Source organism: Cyphomyrmex costatus, unplaced genomic scaffold (assembly GCF_001594065.2).
Source record: "Cyphomyrmex costatus isolate MS0001 unplaced genomic scaffold, Ccosl1.0 scaffold273, whole genome shotgun sequence".
Taxonomy (NCBI): domain Eukaryota; kingdom Metazoa; phylum Arthropoda; class Insecta; order Hymenoptera; family Formicidae; genus Cyphomyrmex; species Cyphomyrmex costatus.
Genome location: NW_017276833.1, coordinates 372,749 through 390,185, shown reverse-complemented (window position 1 = coordinate 390,185; position 17,437 = coordinate 372,749). Strand labels below are relative to the sequence as shown.

Below are 17,437 nucleotides of genomic sequence, written 5' to 3'. Positions count from 1 at the left end.
AAAGCATTTATTTTATCGAATAGATCATAGCCAGGTTCTCTAAGTAGAAAAAAATTATTTTTACGTCATGATTTTTTTATATTTCATCATCCGAGCTAAAACCTCTAAGGGTGCGTTCCACTTAACATTCGCAACGTTTGCATTAATTTGTTCTCGTTTAATTTTTAACGATAACGAGAATAAAATTATGTTCATGAACTTTGCGAACGTTAAATGAAACAAACTTTAAACAGAAAACAAATCAAGATTTCTTAATTTTTATACGATGGTTCAATTAATTTTCTGAGTCATTCGCAAGACAGTAAGACATATATTGTAATATATGATAAAGAACAATCGTGATCGTAATTATTTTATATACATGTATATATACACACATACGATGTCTTGAATATAAATGGCTTAACTTCAGGAACGTGTAAGAGATATCGACGAATTAAGAAAAAAAGTTCTTTAGATATTTGATCGTTTTTGCTTCGTTTTGGAGAAAATCGCAAAAAAAAACACAGAACGTAATTTTCAGAAAATTTTCCGAGGTTTGATTAATTAATTCAGAACATCTTATATATATATACACACACATATACGCATACATGTATATACACAGGACATTCCATTTCAAATGACCTCAAATATTTCTTGTACAGTGCATTTTAGGAAAAAATATTTCAGACAAAAATTTTGTAACTTCGGAAAGGACATAAGATTGTATCATTGATTTAACCTTTGGTGGCGTTGACAAGGTTTGAGCAATGTATCTGAATTTTTATAATAAAATTTCCCATTTTTTAGACCATATTTTCATAGCTTATCTCAAGAGCTTATCAAAACACTGTAATAAAATATTTTCTATTAAATTTTCATTTTACATTTACAAAAATGAAAATAAGAACCTCCAATTATTTTGATTTTAATAAATGTTATCAATGTTACAACGTAAGATATGAGAATATGGAATGAGAAAAAATGGAAGGTTTTATTAAAAAAATTTAAAGCGACCTTGCCTTGGACTTTGACAATACCATCCAAGATCAAACCACAATACAATGATACATCTCAGTCATAAAATTTTTAAACATTTTTCCCTATGCATTAATGTTTAATGTTGTCACTTAAGATGGGACACTCTGTATATATATATATACATATATATATTATTAAATAAATAAATATACATATATATTACAATTCTCTTTAGCGACATGGATCATAAAAAATGTATGAAAACATTCAATTGCACGATTGCGGAAGTTTTGTTCTTATAATAATAGCTCGGACTCATACAAGATTTGACTCTAACATTTACAATTATTTTATTATCGACAGACGACTGCATTTGCAACACGCCCACACATACTAGTACAGTAGGATCCGTTTACAGTGTATCTTTACTTTTATCAAATTACCTGCAAACTAAAATGAAAAGAAAAAGAAATAAACACATACATAATGAAGACGGCGTTTCAATGTCTAACGCGCGACGGCGTAAATTCTGTTGGAAGAATAATTATACATTAAAGAAAAACACACGTCGTGTGTCATTTCTGGAGTACATGTTAATCGAGTAAAACTGAAAAACAAGACTTGCACTCTCAAGTGATGTGACATAACACAGCTGCTTTGAACAAATAAAGTATATACCATACTTCATCTCGTCGAGAGTAACGAGCGTCGCACGCTTTTCAGGAATTATATTGTACAATCCACGATACAAATACTTTAATCAATGATTTTAGTCTATCTTGACTGTGGAATATATCTTTCGCACAAATGCGTTGGTACCGATATATCCGACTGTGCCGCACATGATACCCAGGGCCAAGCTGAACAATGCCATATAGCCGAAATAAAACGCCGTTTGAAAGAGACCGTACATTCTGCGTAAAATATCAAAGGATGTAGATGGGGCTTTAAATATTTCCAATCAAATTGTAAATATTGCTGTAAAAAAATGTATATCTACTCACTTAGTTTTGAAGAAGAAGTAGTAAAAGGAATAAATGTAAACATAACCGGCCGTTGAAGCCGCTGCAAGAAAGCTCGTCCACTGCCTGCAAATATTTGCGTTATATGAAAAAAAAAAAAGAAAAAAGACAAGGTGTACACAACGTAAACTTACCATCGATAGTCTTCAGCATTCAGCAAGAAATATGTACATACGATAGTAACGCATACTGTCACTATCATGAGAATTACGAATACTAGTAACATAAAACCATAGACATAGTAGATCTTGTATGCCCAGAATGAAGTAAAAACGAAGTACCTGAAAAACGTCGACGATTGTAACTATTAAATGAATAACTATTTTTCCGCCAAAGAAGATTTATTTTAATCTCGACTCAACTTATTTTTCACTTTTTCCAGTTTTTTTTTTCAATAATTAGAAAAAAATAAAGACCAAATGGAAATTAAAATTAATTTAAATTAAAAACAAGCATTTTAAGAATGAAACGATTTCATACATCTCAATAAAAATCGAACCGAAAGGTAGAATTCCACCAAGCATTATGATTACTAGCGGTTCCATAAACCATTTCTTCTCGGGTATTGGTCGAGGCACTGCATTTACGCGGCACGGAGCGTCTGGTGTCCCAGCAAGATTGCGGCCTAGAATAGTACCTACCAGTGTCAGTGGTAATATCACAAATATGCAGATACATGTCACTGCAACCTGTACATGTACAATTGACATGAATTGGAATGCAAGAGCAGCGGGAATGATAATGATTAGAGTTTAAATATGCAGTCACAAACCATGGATCCGAAAGGTATCGCTCTGCTGGCATGATAATACATGGCGATGAAATTGATGAAGAAAGCAGTGCCACAGACCATGAGCGGCAACATAAAAGCGCTGAAGATCATTTGTTTGATCCACACACGTCCACCCATCCGTGCGTACAGTCCACCACCCGCGTAACCGTTGATGGGCGATGTGACAGCATACACAAATATTGCCGTTGACAACATTGAGCCACGTTCCGTATAAAGCTCGCCCAGGATAGCAAAGATAATAACGCTCAACACCACCACTGTAACCTTTACGTACAAAAATGGAGCTAGTTACAATTTCCTATTCTTTTATTTTAAGAAATTAAGATATAGACCAGTATTTACAGTCAGTTCTTATATTTTAGGCTCCTAGGTAGTCACCACAGCCATATTAAATCGTGACGTCGAAAGCGAAAAACGACACGTTAATTTTTGTTAGGTACCATTTGTAAATGAAGACGATCTAGATAAAACAAAATGATGATTTTGAAACACTTGTAAAAATGGACGAAAATTATGCTCACCTCCCTTAAACAGTCAATAAATTGTAAAAAGTGATAAAAATCACTTGTAATTGAAAATAAACTACACATGCACATTAAAAACTTCACGTGCCTTTTATTACTCTTTATGATTATTTACTGACTATCGGGGGAGGAGAAGAAGGTAAGAATAGCTTTCATCCAATTTACAATTATTTTAAAGCAATCTCATATCATTTTATCCAAAATCTGTACTGACAAATGGTATGTAATAAAAATGAATGTATTATTTCCTGCTTCTGGCATTATGATTTAATACAGCTAAATATTCTGGAGCATTAAAACCATATCAAATACAGTGATATAAGATATCATAAGCCAATCATAAAACTGCACCTTAAGACACTTACTTGAAATGGTTTTAAAATAAGAACAGACTTATCAGCAAGAGATAATGTTTGTACCTGATAGCCTGCACCTATGAGAGCTGAGAAAAACATAGCATGACTTGCAGGCCTAAATACATCTCCATGCACCTGTTTCCAACCATACTCATCGCCTAAATCTCTTTCCATATCATCCATCTCCTCGTCTCTACTATATCTGGCATAATCTTTTCTTAAAGTTCGCATCAAAATCATTGAAACAAGCCCGACGAGAAAAATCACCATCATAAAGCTGTTAAAGATGCTAAACCAGTGTATCTGGAAAAAAAAAAAAAGAATTTGTACTTTATACACTAATGCTTTTTACGTTTTGTATTAGAAAGCTTTGTTTATTATTATTTATTTGTATTATTTTAAGAAGTAAAACTGTTATACAAACTTACTCTATGCTGAAAAAAATTAGGATCCAAATACTTGTCGAATCTATCTTCAAATTTAATATTGCTCTTCTTCCAATTGATTTCATAGCTAAAAGGTATACGCGTACCTTGCACCAGTTTCACCCTATTGTCACTGGTCAGATTTACATCCACTATTTGCTTACCATTGTATCCAATATCAAACTTTTTATGCGTCCAGATATAATAAGAATCTGATACGGAAACTCCATCACTGTTTTCCATCTCTCCTACCACACCTGTAACACAATAATTTATATGTCAGGTTCTACTGCTTTGTTATACGTAATTGAGAAATATTGTATTATATTAATTACCCCATATTGGTAAATCATCAATATACATCTGATACCAATACTGATTCTTTATTGCATACGCAAACGCTTTCTGACTTTCTTCGTTTAAACTTATCTGACAGTATTCTGTTTTCGAGATATCCTCTGAAACATCCAATTCAACTTTCATGCTCCTGCACTTTGTATATTCTTGAGACTATTTTCTACAGCTGAACTAATATATACTTTGGAAACTTAAAATGAAATAGATATATGTTTAATATTAGAAAAAACAAAAAATTCTAGTCTAATGTAAGGATAAAAAAACAGATTTTTGATTGAATAATACTGATTAAGTAATTATAGGCCTGTTCATGCTAGCTTTTGCACATAGAACCTTTGTTTTTTTTTTCGTACTCCTGAATGTATTTATCTCATTTTAAGAACAATAATTTATTTTTAGGGATTTCAAGCAATACAAACTAATCATATATGTTTAAGTCAACATCAATTATAAGTATATACTAGTCATATATGTGTGTGCATACCTTTGAATTCAATATCTAAACCACTGAATTTCAGCTCGATACCCTGAAGAGCCTCTGCTAAGGTCTCGTGATAATGATTAATAACATTCTTAGTACCTGTACAAAAGGGTAGGGAATAATATGAATATGTTTCTTGACGATTGTGGTATGGTCCTACGGTGCTCATCCATAGCACAACCTCGTCGCCATCCTCATACTGAAAACAAGTAATACATCCATCTTTAAAATACTCTCAATATCTAACTGATTTATGTCATAATTCTAAAGCGTCAATTATAGCGTTTAATAAGAAAAAAGTTAAAAAAATACAATTAAAATAGAACTACATTGCAGAATCAAGATAAAATTTATTCAAAGTATTATAGCATGTGATAAGAGGAAGAGTAGAATGCAATGCAATACAATTGAAATACAGCTACATTAGAATTGAAATGGAATTTATGAGTAGTATTTAGATGCAATAATAAGCGATTTTTCTAATACATATTAAGTAGAACGGATATCTGGTTTTGATGTGGTAATTCAGTAAATCAGTATGAACATACAACGCAAGAGAAAGTGAGGGAGAGAAAGAGAGAGAGAAATATAATATCAAGACATCTTTAAGGCGCGATGCTTGGCCTTTAAATGCCAATAGCAGGTCGCAGTAGGCAACCTGACATTCCGTGGTTTCCGTGGCTGGAATGACGTGTTACAGGTAGGCGTCGCCAGAATATACTCACGATGTGCGTATGCTCATCGGCGCGGGCCGACAGGACGAGAAGGCCGAGCGACAGCAAGCAGAGGAACCGCCGTCCTCGACACATGTTGGCCAGTTCCTAAACGACGAGGCGCGCCGACCGGCCGGGATTCCCTTTACGCGTATGCACGAACGAGAGGAGATCTCACCAGCGAGATGCGGCGACAACGGATAATCTCCATATAGATTTCGTAATATACGCCGTGGCGACTCAGCAGCATCAACACAAGCGGGGGAGAGACACCGAGCGCACAGAACACAGAGTTGATGGATGGACCCCGATGGACACGTATGAAGTATATACCAAAACGATGTATTCTGATACTCCATACACTGCGGCCGTAGATAGCGCAGATCAGTGTTGGCAGAGAGAAACCTGAGAGCGGCCACGGCGGCCTTCTTTCCTGTAATGCTCTACACTAGCGGCACCAACGTCCATTTCCGAGCTGCGGGAACACAAACGGAAATTCAGACAGGAATTTCATTGGCCCATTTTCTTATGCATGAGTCAATGGGCCAATCGAATTCTTTATGTATATGGTTTATGCGTTATGCAAAAGTCTGTGCTTCCCGCTTAAGAGCCCCAACACACACTTTTGCATAACGCATAAAGCATGTGCATAAGGAATTTCATTGGCCCATTTTCTTATGCATGAGTCAATGGGCCAATCAAATTCTTTATGTATATGGTTTATGCAAAAGTCTGTGCTCCCCGCTTAATTCAAACGCGCACGATAACCGTTATCTCCTTTATTAAAGCGTGGCTGCAGACTTGACTCGTCTTCACTTGCAACGACTTCTTCTTGAATAATATTATACTTGGCGCGCTCGCCACGATGACGTCACAGCCAATCTCTGACGACCAGCGATCAGCGGACTAATCGGAGGTTTCGTAGGCCTGAGAGCCAATCACGCGCATCGGCTGCGGTGGCGCTTGGAGCGAACACTATCGAAGCGCCATCGCTGACAAAGGCGCGAAGTTTAAAAATAATAATATGACCGTGTATCGAATCATATATAATTATATGTGAACGTGTATCAAATCATATATGATTGGATACAATTATATATAAGTTATAGATAGTTATATATGTTTATGTATGGTTATATAGAAAAAATTTTATGTATTGAGTACATATTCAAATTAGTAGGTACGATGTTCTATGGATATACGCCAAAAAGATTTTATATTTTTATAATTACATCTTTTCTAGTATATTTTTTAGTACATTTTGTTTTAAAGTTAAGTTTGCGTTAATTTATATATCCCTATAAGATAAGAAAAACTGTAAAAGTACACTTTAATATTTCTGGGGAATATTTCTTATTCATTTCGTGTTGATTTTGTGCTGATAATTGAAATTTTCAATACATTTGTTTACAGGTAATAAACTTTAGAAAATGTAAATATGTGCACATAAAATACGAATATAATTTATTTAATTCGAAACGAACGTCTAAAAAAAACGAAGCGCGAGAGTAACAAAAACGGCACAAAATTCAGGAAAAAGAACATCACTATCATAAAAAGACATGTTCACAGTAGATTTGCAATCAAGATTCTTATTTTATAACTTAGTAGAAAGGTGACTTATAATCTTAAGACAGTTCTTGTGCGTTAAGGCCATCATGGGCCTTCTACAATAAGCCATAAGTCATAAATCGGAAGTAAGAAATTAAAAATTGACGACTGTGATTGGTCCATTTCTAGCTTATGACTTATGATTTGTAACTTACGGCTTATTTAAAATTGACGAAAAATTATTTTTTAAGTGATGAAAACTGATCCCCTTCTGTTTATAATTATGGTATTGTGCCACAAAACATTATGTAGTATTTCTTTTTGATTTTACTTTATTATTTTCCATTATAGCACGTATAAGGTGTCTGACTAGCGAAGCTTCTACCGGCCGCCACTAGGAGCGCGCAGAGAGATCTTTGCATCGCCAATTGCGGGTACCGACAAACAATTCACTTCTTTGTGAAGTTAGTTAATATTCGTTAAAAAAATAAAAATGTACTAAAAGTTTATTACATTTCTATCCTCTATATGAATCTATAAGGTTAACGACGTTTGAATTGGAGCGGGAGTTGCCACAAACGACGGACCAATCAGAAATTGTCTCTCTCGTGTCCAGACTCTGGTATAGGGTCTCTAGATAAGAAGGATTATGATTTGTTAATTCTCTTAAGGCCTGCAGACCAGAGCGGCGCAGCGGTGAAGCGGCGAGCGATAGCCAATGACAGCCATGCTTTTGCGTAAAAGTATGGCCCTCATTGGCTATCGCTCGCCGCTTCACCGCTGCGCCCCTCTGGTCTGTAGGCTCCTTTAGCATCATGCAAGAGTGCGTACTGCGGCCATTACTCGAAACTGCGTCTGCCTGCGTCAGCCGAGAGTCGAAATCGTGCGATTCGTCAAAATTACCACGTGCTGTCGGAAGAATTCGTATACGCGAAAAATCGAATTTGATTTTTTTCCGTCGATCTCGATCCACCAAGTGTGCGTCTTTACCCCTCTTCAATCTGACGAATCGGTAAGGTGACATCGCCTTCGTTCGACCGCGGTAGGCACGGTATACGTGAATTGACCGCTCAGAGGGTCAGAGGAGCGCCATAGTGAGCCATAACGACTGTGCGGCACGGTAAGTGTTACCGTTCAATTTCACGTACATCCTCGCGTACCCGGGAAATTTCGCCCCGTCCGATCTCCGCGCGAGAATCGCGGCGAAGTGACGACGTCGCGATCGTGACGTGCGGGAAAGTCGCGTCGCGAGAAGCCACTCACCGAAAACAAATCGGGAGGAAAATTCTCGGCGATACGCTGGGCGCCATTCCCCGCCGGCGTGGTGGTAAAGGCGCAACCCCCTCAAGTCTCCGGATTTGACCGGTTCCCGGATTTGAAAGGCTCTCTGCTCCGATTCTCTTCCGTTCATCGGTCACCGGGGGCCGGCAAACCCTCGTCGAGCGTCGTCATCGCGCGAATCCCCGCGGAGTAGCGTTAACTGGATTTTTTTTCCAGACGGTCACCGTTTCAAATGCGAGATCGCGAATTTTCCCTGATTGACCACGTCCTCCCTCCTCTCTCTCTCTTTCCCCCGCCTCCCTCCCTCCCTCCCTCCCCCTCTTGGACCGCATCCCAATCGATCACTCGAGCGTTCGCGACTTCCCGTGGAAGAGCGACCGCTTTGGAGTCTCGGCACGTCAAAACCCATGCCGCGCGCATACCGCTCCGTTCGCGCTTTTTTCGCTCGTCTAAACAGACGACCGTCCGACTAGGGGTGCGTTTCATTTTCACGCTCCATGCATCAGTTCAGCCTTGTGTATTAAATATTGAACTAGGACAATTGTAAGCACACTGTAAACATATCCTATAGGTATCTAATACAGTTTCTCACATTGCAGAATTGTGTTCCTAATTTTGAGCAAGTCCACGGAAAATTAACGATTAAAATATGGCAAATGAACCTGATATACCCACCTTCAAATGCGTCCTAGTCGGCGATGGTGGTACTGGCAAGACCACCTTTGTGAAACGGCACTTGACTGGTGAATTTGAGAAGAAGTATGTCGCCACTCTAGGAGTTGAGGTCCATCCGTTGATTTTTCACACTAATCGTGGACCGATCCGTTTCAACGTCTGGGATACGGCTGGTCAAGAGAAATTTGGCGGCCTTCGCGATGGCTATTATATTCAGGGTCAATGTGCTGTAATCATGTTTGACGTTACATCGAGGGTAACATATAAAAATGTACCCAACTGGCATAGGGATCTGGTCCGTGTCTGTGAAAACATCCCAATTGTCCTTTGTGGTAATAAAGTTGACATTAAGGATAGAAAAGTCAAGGCCAAGAGCATTGTGTTTCATAGGAAGAAGAACCTCCAGGTATCTTTATATGCAAATAACATTAACTGTATATTTACTTGTACATCCTTCAGCTTTGTTTTTAACTTTTTATTAATTATTTAATGATGATTCAGTAATCTGATGTAGAGTGAAGACATTATACTGTCCCTCTAATCTGAAAATCCTATTATTGTGTACAGTATGTAGGATCTAATGGACAAATTGCAGGAGCATATTGTATAAGATAAGAAAAAAAAAATGTAATATGAAATTTGGAATGCTTTATTGCAAAGTTATAAGTAAATATTAAAATAAAATACACACGAAATAATAGGGTTTAACTCCCAGCTGAGATAATATATTTTTCGCAATAAAAAACTAATTATTTACAGATTTTAATAGGTCATTCAACATTATCAAGATCGATATAAGACGCGCAAACAGCATAAAAAATCGTTAAATTGTTAGTCAATTTAATTTGTGATATTACTGCACTAGTTTATTAGTGTTGTGTTTCAATCTGAAAAAATTTCGGCGCACAATCAAAGATTTACGTACGTAGTATATAAATTCAAATGCAATTATATAGAACCCGTGATTCAGCTTAGACCGTTACGGCTTGTTCTCATCGGTTTGAATTCTCGCAGTCCATTAAGAATTGATAAATGTTTATGTAACCGATTTTCAAAATATTATATTTGAGTAAAATGGCAATTGGTGAAATATATGCAATATTTTATTTCGATAAACGATTATGCGAAGATAATAGATCTATATATGTTTTAATTTTGTAAACTTTGTGGCAATGCTTTCAGATGAGTTTTTTGTGAGAGTAACAGTGGTCACAGCAAATTCCATTTTTTCAAAATATGATTTAGAAAAGATTGGATAACAATATTGTTTTTAAAGTTTAAATGTAAAATAGAAAAAAAATGTGATCTTTATAATAGAATCTAGTTTCCTTATTTAGCTGTATGTCGTAATCTGTAAAAATTGATCAATCACAGTCAAGTATTCCCTTCTTATTTAACTGTAAGGCCCAATTGCACCGACGTGATTTTGATTTTAAGTGAGACTTAAACTCTCTTTCGGCTTTACAAGATAGAGTTTTAAGTCTCGCTTAAAATCAAGTAATGTTGATGCAACCGGGCCTAAGAGAGGAATATATAATAATTGATAGGAATATAATCGACTGTAATTAGTTAATTTTTACAGATTATATATATATATATATATATAATAGTTATAGCTAATATAAATGCTTCTATAGATTTCGTTTTAATGTGTCTAGGTATCTATGTATGTATATTCCCTTAAAGATAGCATATGTGACATGAATACACACACATGAGATAAATATGATCTTTCCAACATAAGATGTACACTTCCTATTATGCATAATGGAAAATCCGTTTCATATTTCATTTCAATAATTGTTTATGACTCAGCAATAAAGCATTTCTAGCAAAAAACTGCATATAACACTTTTTCTTATTTCCACTTGTAGAATATACTTCTGCAGTTTGTCTGTTAAATCCGAGACACTATGTATAATTTTACAAGGTATATAAAATGTATAAAATCTTTATGTTACAGTACTACGATATCAGTGCAAAAAGTAATTACAATTTTGAGAAACCTTTTCTATGGTTAGCGCGCAAGCTGATTGGAGATCCAAACCTCGAATTTGTCGCTATGCCTGCGCTGCTACCACCAGAAGTCACTATGGACCCACAGTGGCAGCAACAAATTGAGAAAGATCTCAAAGAAGCTCAAGAGACAGCATTACCAGAAGATGATGAAGATCTTTAGTTTATTTAACACATTGGGGATGGTCTTTACAGAGAGTAAGGCCTATTATGCGGGTGCTCCGTGGTTGTATCATGCACTCGTACATCTTCATAGAAGTCGAAGATTCTTTCTTTAAGAAAAATATAATTTACATGCAATATTTCATTCAATGCTTTATGCTGGGCACCCAACTTCTGTAAACTTGCATGTTACATGTATAGCCTTAAAGACGGGTCGCTTGAATACGTTATAATACGGAATGAGCAACATGTGTGTGACTGTGTATGCGATTTGCACTTGAATGTCTAGATTTTATAAAATTCTTATGTAATGGTGATTATCACGTAAATTAGAAACAGAATAAAGTAATAGTGAAACTGTGGAAATGACTTGTGATACGAATTCATAGAACCCAGTTTGCTGAAGCTGATGCAACGTAATATGAAACAACTGAGAAATAATTCATTACATTTTCTGATTCGCTCGCGATTTGTATAGATGTGCGTGCGTGCGTGTGTATGTACATATATACATAAGAAATGGAATTGTGTAAGGCGTGCTGTATATTAAACACACAATCACGCTAACCCACTTTAAGGCATATAAAAAGTAACATCTCATTTGTTTTTTTATTTTCAGTTTACTTTCATACTTTCCTAACACAAAGTCTAAGATAAAAACTGCCAATTCTGAAACGGATAAAATTGTGAGCAAAACTGCTGTCAGGTTTAAATGCAGCAAATAGAAATGCACTGGTACCAAATGCGTCTTTTTACAAGTCTAGATACATTCTCTGTAGCGATTGGTTAATCGGCCAATCGCAAGAAAAGATGCTCGGTGCAAGTCGCTTCAATCTCGCTATAATAGAACAGGATAACACGTTTGCTCTCGATTAAATGCAAACACAATAGATCAGTATGCAATGATTAATTTATGAGAAAGAATCTTGCGATATATACAAAATTAATATTAGAAGTCACTGTTTACATACTTAAGTATGAACAGCAAAGTAAAACTGGACTGAAAAGAATCATTTAAAAAAAAACTAACTTATGCCATATATACACTTTCTTGATGAAACTGCTTGAGAAACTTATTAGTATGTAAATTGAAAGGTACGAATGTTGAAAGAGCGACCATCTTTCGTAAGTATTTCCCATGATGTAGTCTTCTATTTTAATAGAATGTTTCGAGATTGAAGTGAAACAGATTCGTAACCTGTTGCGTCTGTCCCGTTTCGACAAGGACTGTTTGCTATTTTTATAAGCAAAAGATGTATGTATAATTTGTTCAACTTAAATTATATGAAGTATTTTTTTTCTACACAAGAAAACCCATTCTCTTTGTTAGGAGTTTGTGAAATTGTTAACCTTCCCCTTTGAAATCCATTCTCATTAATTGAAAAATCTGATGAAAAAAAGTACGTTACATGTAAATTACATTGCTGAATATCTAACATAGAAAGGAATTGGGAATAACACATTACAACATGTATATTTAATTCTTGTATACTTCTAATAGCGTTTCATTGTTCTATTTGAAACAGATTGTATCACACTGATGTACGAACTTTAATAAATTATCAAACTGTTTTTGAAGCTATAATGCTCTCAGATTCATGTTAATCCGTATAATCTACTTTACCAATGTTTTGTTTATTTAAAACTTTACTCATACATCTATTAATACAGATACACAAAAATTGAAGAAGGAATGAAAGTAATACTTTATTAATACATACAAGGTAGTCCAATAAAATGTTACAAGCTATTGTCTCTGAAAGTGTGTGTCAAAAAAATTATGTTCAGATAAATTTTTGTGATTTCAAGGGAGACACAAGATGGAAACATCGATTTTCTTGGGTGGCAAATTAAATTTTCATTACCTTGCGCAAGGTAATGAAATTTAATGTAATCCTTCAGTTTATTACTTATTGAAATTATAAGGCTTGAAAGTTATCGCTGACATTTGTATTACTCAAATGCCCAAATAACTAAACCTTTCGAATGTTGTTCTCGAAGTTGTAAAACTTTTGTCTGAACATATTTTTCTCATTTGACACATATTTTTGAGATAGTAGCTTGTAACACTTTATGTGGGTCATCCTGTGTATGTATAATATTAATAACATGTATCAATAACTGAGTTGATATTTGTTCTTTGTTAATGAATAAAATTATATGATTTACAATGTAGTAAAATGCGTTTTTTATTATCATTATTGTATTATCTATGATGGTCATATCTTGCGCATCTTATTACTTTCACTAAGCTGATTTATGTTTTCTTTATTTATTACACAGAACAATTCTGCTTTATTTTGTAACAAATATTTATCGAGTCTAATTTTGTTGTGCTTTCTTTTCCTTCTTCAGTAGTGCCTTTTTGCCTTCGAGAAGATCATGTCGCTCTGAGTCCGTAAGTGATTTCAGGGTGTTAGTGATTACACCAGTTCCTAGAGTTACCATTCCATCTCGTAATGTAAAACGGTGTCCCTTTTCCAATACCATTGGTCTTATCAATTTTAGTATAATTCTGTAGTAAAAATATAGTGAGTACATAAAAATGAACGTAGAAAATAATAAAATTCTTGAAAAATAAATATCTTACGTGGAATCTTCTCCTGGCATGGCCAAGTCCTTTCCCACTACCGTACATTGTGCTGCAATGTCCCACGTTCTACAGAACATCTGTAATTGTATCATATTCGCAACAGGTTTTTTTCTACCACCTTCTTCTTTACTTAACAAGTACACTTGTGCTTCTACATGATCGTACGCTTTCATAGAGCCAGGTTTACACATTATCATGCCTCTTCTTACTTCGTCTCTCTTTAAGCCTCTCACTAAAGCGCCAAGTTGATCCCCGGCGTGAGCTTCTTCCAATATTTGATGGAACATCTCTATACCTGTGACCGTGCTTTTAAAAACTTTGTTATAACCAATAAACTCGCATTCCGTTCCCTTCTTTAGTTTACCACGCTCTAGTCTACCGGTAACCACGGTACCTCTACCAGGAATAGAATATACATTCTCTACCGGAAGTAAGAAGGGCTTATCCAGTTCTCTCATTGGAGTCGGGATATGTTTATCTACCATTTCTAGCAGCTGCAGGACAGCTTGTGAACCTATTTCAGGACTTTTCCCTTCAAGTGCGCAAAGTGCACTACCTTTTGCTATTGGAATATTATCGCCGTCGTAACCCATTTCAGAAAACAACTCTCGTATTTCCATTTCTACCAATTCTACCATTTCTGAATCAGCAGCATCAATCTTGAAAAAATTAAATAAAATTGTGAATACGTTTATTATTTAATCCTTACTACTTTTATATTATATTAATAAATACCTTGTTAATAAACACAACAATATGCTGGATACCAATTTGTTTAGCAAGGAGCAAATGCTCTCTAGTTTGTGGCATTGTACCATCGGTGGCAGCAACAACCAATACAGCGCCATCCATTTGAGCAGTTCCTGTGATCATATTTTTTATATAATCAGCATGGCCTGGGCAATCTGTGTGTCCATAATGACGACTTTCTGTTTGATATTCAATATGTGCGACATTAATGGTAATGCCACGAGCCTTTTCTTCAGGAGCATTATCAATCTCACTATATCCTTTAGCTTTTGCTAAATGCTTCTCAGACAAAACTATTTACAAGTTTTTGTTAGTTTATATTTTTACAATGGAAATAATCATCCTATAAATAAAGCAAATACCTTTGGTAATAGCTGCTGTTAGAGTGGTTTTGCCATGATCTACATGACCTATAGTACCTATATTACAATGTGGTTTATCGCGGCTAAATACCTTCTTTTCTGCATAGAATCTCTGACTGGTAACAGTTGGAAGGAACAGCCGACTGTTCAATTGACATTGCTAAAAAAAAATCATGATATGAAATTAAATGTAATTTATTTAGCAAGAAATTATATTATGTTTATTATATCGAGTGAGACTGCATCTCGATATATACTACTAATATTGAAATCTATAATTTACATGATAATAATAAATGTAAAATTAATTACCAGAAGATGGCCAATATATGAAAGTATTTATGCTAATTAAGAAAAATTAATAACAATTAAAATTAATAAATTAAAGAAATAAAGAAATTAAAGAATTAGTAAAATCTAACCATATACAAAGTAAGGCATTTAGAGTGTTATAAGTATTATTCCTAAAAATATCCATTAAATTAAAAATATGTTCAAACAAAGATTAAATGATTGTAAGGAGACTGATAATAATAAAACCAAAAAAATTGATATTTCAAAGTTAAATAGAGGTTGCCTCTACTTTTTTTAAACAATATGATTTTTTCTTTTACATAATATAATTTCTATATTATTCTGCATACAAAAGTATTAAGATATAAATATTAAAAACTAAACAGTTTACAAGATGTAGTATGTTCTATTTTAACATATTTTATAATATAAAATATTAAATATCTTGTATACATTAATTTTTCCATAAACATACTATCATACCTTTATGCACACAATAAAATTAATCAATTGATATAAACACATAGCTGGTTTAAAAAAAATGTTATGTAATTATAGATAACAGCTTAAACAATTTAAATATCCCACACTCTGTATGTATTTTAACATCTATATAACGTAAAAATATTGCAATTTTTATTAAAATATTTATATAAACTTGGAAAGAAAAGGGCACTAGAAGTTAAGCGCAGATAACTTTACGCAAACGCTGATATATATCCAGTAAAATTTATTTATTATTGTGCTAGTGCAATTATTATAATAAATAAGTTTTGCTTGATATATATCAGCGTTTGCGTAAAGTTATCTACTCTTAACTCCTAGTGCCCTTTTCTTTCCAAGTTTATATTTGAATTATACAGGAGTTTTTGTTATTTAAAAATTATTATACGTTAACATATCGATCAAAGCAGCACTAAGTTATAATGAAGTTTTCATAAATAACAATTTAAAAATTAATTCTTGAACCGATTCTACAATGAGTCAGTAATCGGTAATGCTAAATCTTATAGTAGTTCTACAATAAATTAACAATCAGAAGTTTTAACCAGTCTTAATCTTAAGTCATATAAGTTGACTATTAGCCAACTCCACCGATTAACAGCTTTCTAAAATAAATCATTATTTAAATCTTTTAAGACTTAATGCCATATAAGAAATTGATCAATTAAAACAGTGTGCATTGATTTCTGAATATAACTCATGTTTTATAACTCAATTACGACTATCTTTGTACTCTTATGCTCAATTTCTTCACCTCTAAATAACTTTTCCAAGAGATATTTCCATTGTATTCTGGGAGATATCTCCTAGATAAAGTTATCTGTAATTTATCTGGCAGTAAAGAAATTAGGCATCAGACCAAGTTAAGATTTGAGATTTCCGATCACCGACTCGTTGTAGAATCAGCATTATAAAAAGAAAAGAAGAAAAAGTAAAATCAGCATCATGCGATTATTGAGAATCATGAAAATCTTGATGAACCAAGAGTCCAAAGAGAGTTAAGAGATTGTTCATGACAACCGTTCACTTACACATTTTAGTTGCTTCGCAAAAATAATTTGCTTGAAAGTTTGCCTCAACGCTGAAACAGAAAGATTTACATGATGAAAACTTACAAGCACTCTGTTACTATCCGTACTTAACCTAATTTCTCCTGCAAGAACGGATCGTGTACACCAACTAGTGTAAATATGTTTCGATAAAGAAAAGCTGTGCGAAATGTTTGGCGAAAATTTACCTTAAATTTCTGTCGTTATCGTGAACTTATCTTATTAGGTATTTTGCACTTACCAGGACTAAAAATCACCCTTGTGGAAATAAATGCCATGTTCCATCCGTTGTGTGTGATTATCTTTACATCCGTCTGCTGTGTTCAGGAACATCACTCGAGTGCTCCCATGTATCGTCTTGTCCTTATTTAACATGATTGGACAACAAGGGTAAAACGATATACGGGAGCACTCGAGTGGTGTTTCTGAACGCAGCCCTACATCTTCTTGTTTAGGCTGCGGTCCATTTGATGTTACGAATGCTTCAAAGCATTTTTTGATTGGACAATTAGTATAATATCTTTCTTCTGATTAGTCAGTCAAAAGCTTCGAAACATTTTGTACCG

At 34.6% G+C, this 17,437-nt stretch overlaps 3 protein-coding genes across 4 annotated transcripts; 1 reads left to right on the top strand and 2 right to left on the bottom strand.

Annotated features, from left to right (window-relative positions):
- Positions 1 to 1,195: 1,195 nt before the first annotated feature.
- On the bottom strand, positions 1,196 to 5,970 carry TM9SF3 (transmembrane 9 superfamily protein member 3). The gene is made up of 10 exons (XM_018540895.1): positions 5,647 to 5,970; positions 4,925 to 5,120; positions 4,419 to 4,541; positions 4,087 to 4,340; positions 3,722 to 3,961; positions 2,758 to 3,042; positions 2,466 to 2,674; positions 2,120 to 2,266; positions 1,968 to 2,051; positions 1,196 to 1,877 (listed from the first exon to the last, which is right to left on the bottom strand). The coding sequence occupies exons 1-10, from the start codon at positions 5,728 to 5,730 to the stop codon at positions 1,733 to 1,735; spliced, it is 1,767 nt and encodes a 588-aa protein (XP_018396397.1). The 5' UTR covers positions 5,731 to 5,970; the 3' UTR covers positions 1,196 to 1,732.
- Positions 5,971 to 8,068: 2,098 nt separating this feature from the next.
- Positions 8,069 to 12,202, top strand: Ran (RAN, member RAS oncogene family). Of its 2 annotated transcripts, none has more exons than XM_018540880.1 (3): positions 8,069 to 8,305; positions 9,066 to 9,547; positions 11,105 to 12,202. In XM_018540880.1, the coding sequence occupies exons 2-3, from the start codon at positions 9,116 to 9,118 to the stop codon at positions 11,318 to 11,320; spliced, it is 648 nt and encodes a 215-aa protein (XP_018396382.1). In that variant the 5' UTR covers positions 8,069 to 8,305; positions 9,066 to 9,115; the 3' UTR covers positions 11,321 to 12,202. The 2 variants fall into 2 exon arrangements, with proteins under 2 accessions (XP_018396382.1, XP_018396384.1); XM_018540882.1 differs by lacking the exon at positions 8,069 to 8,305 and adding an exon at positions 8,823 to 8,941.
- An 885-nt stretch (positions 12,203 to 13,087) lies between these two features.
- On the bottom strand, positions 13,088 to 17,212 carry LOC108774730 (elongation factor Tu, mitochondrial). The gene is made up of 6 exons (XM_018540900.1): positions 17,113 to 17,212; positions 16,854 to 16,903; positions 15,025 to 15,184; positions 14,648 to 14,955; positions 13,910 to 14,571; positions 13,088 to 13,834 (listed from the first exon to the last, which is right to left on the bottom strand). The coding sequence occupies exons 1-6, from the start codon at positions 17,147 to 17,149 to the stop codon at positions 13,642 to 13,644; spliced, it is 1,410 nt and encodes a 469-aa protein (XP_018396402.1). The 5' UTR covers positions 17,150 to 17,212; the 3' UTR covers positions 13,088 to 13,641.
- Positions 17,213 to 17,437: the final 225 nt, after the last annotated feature.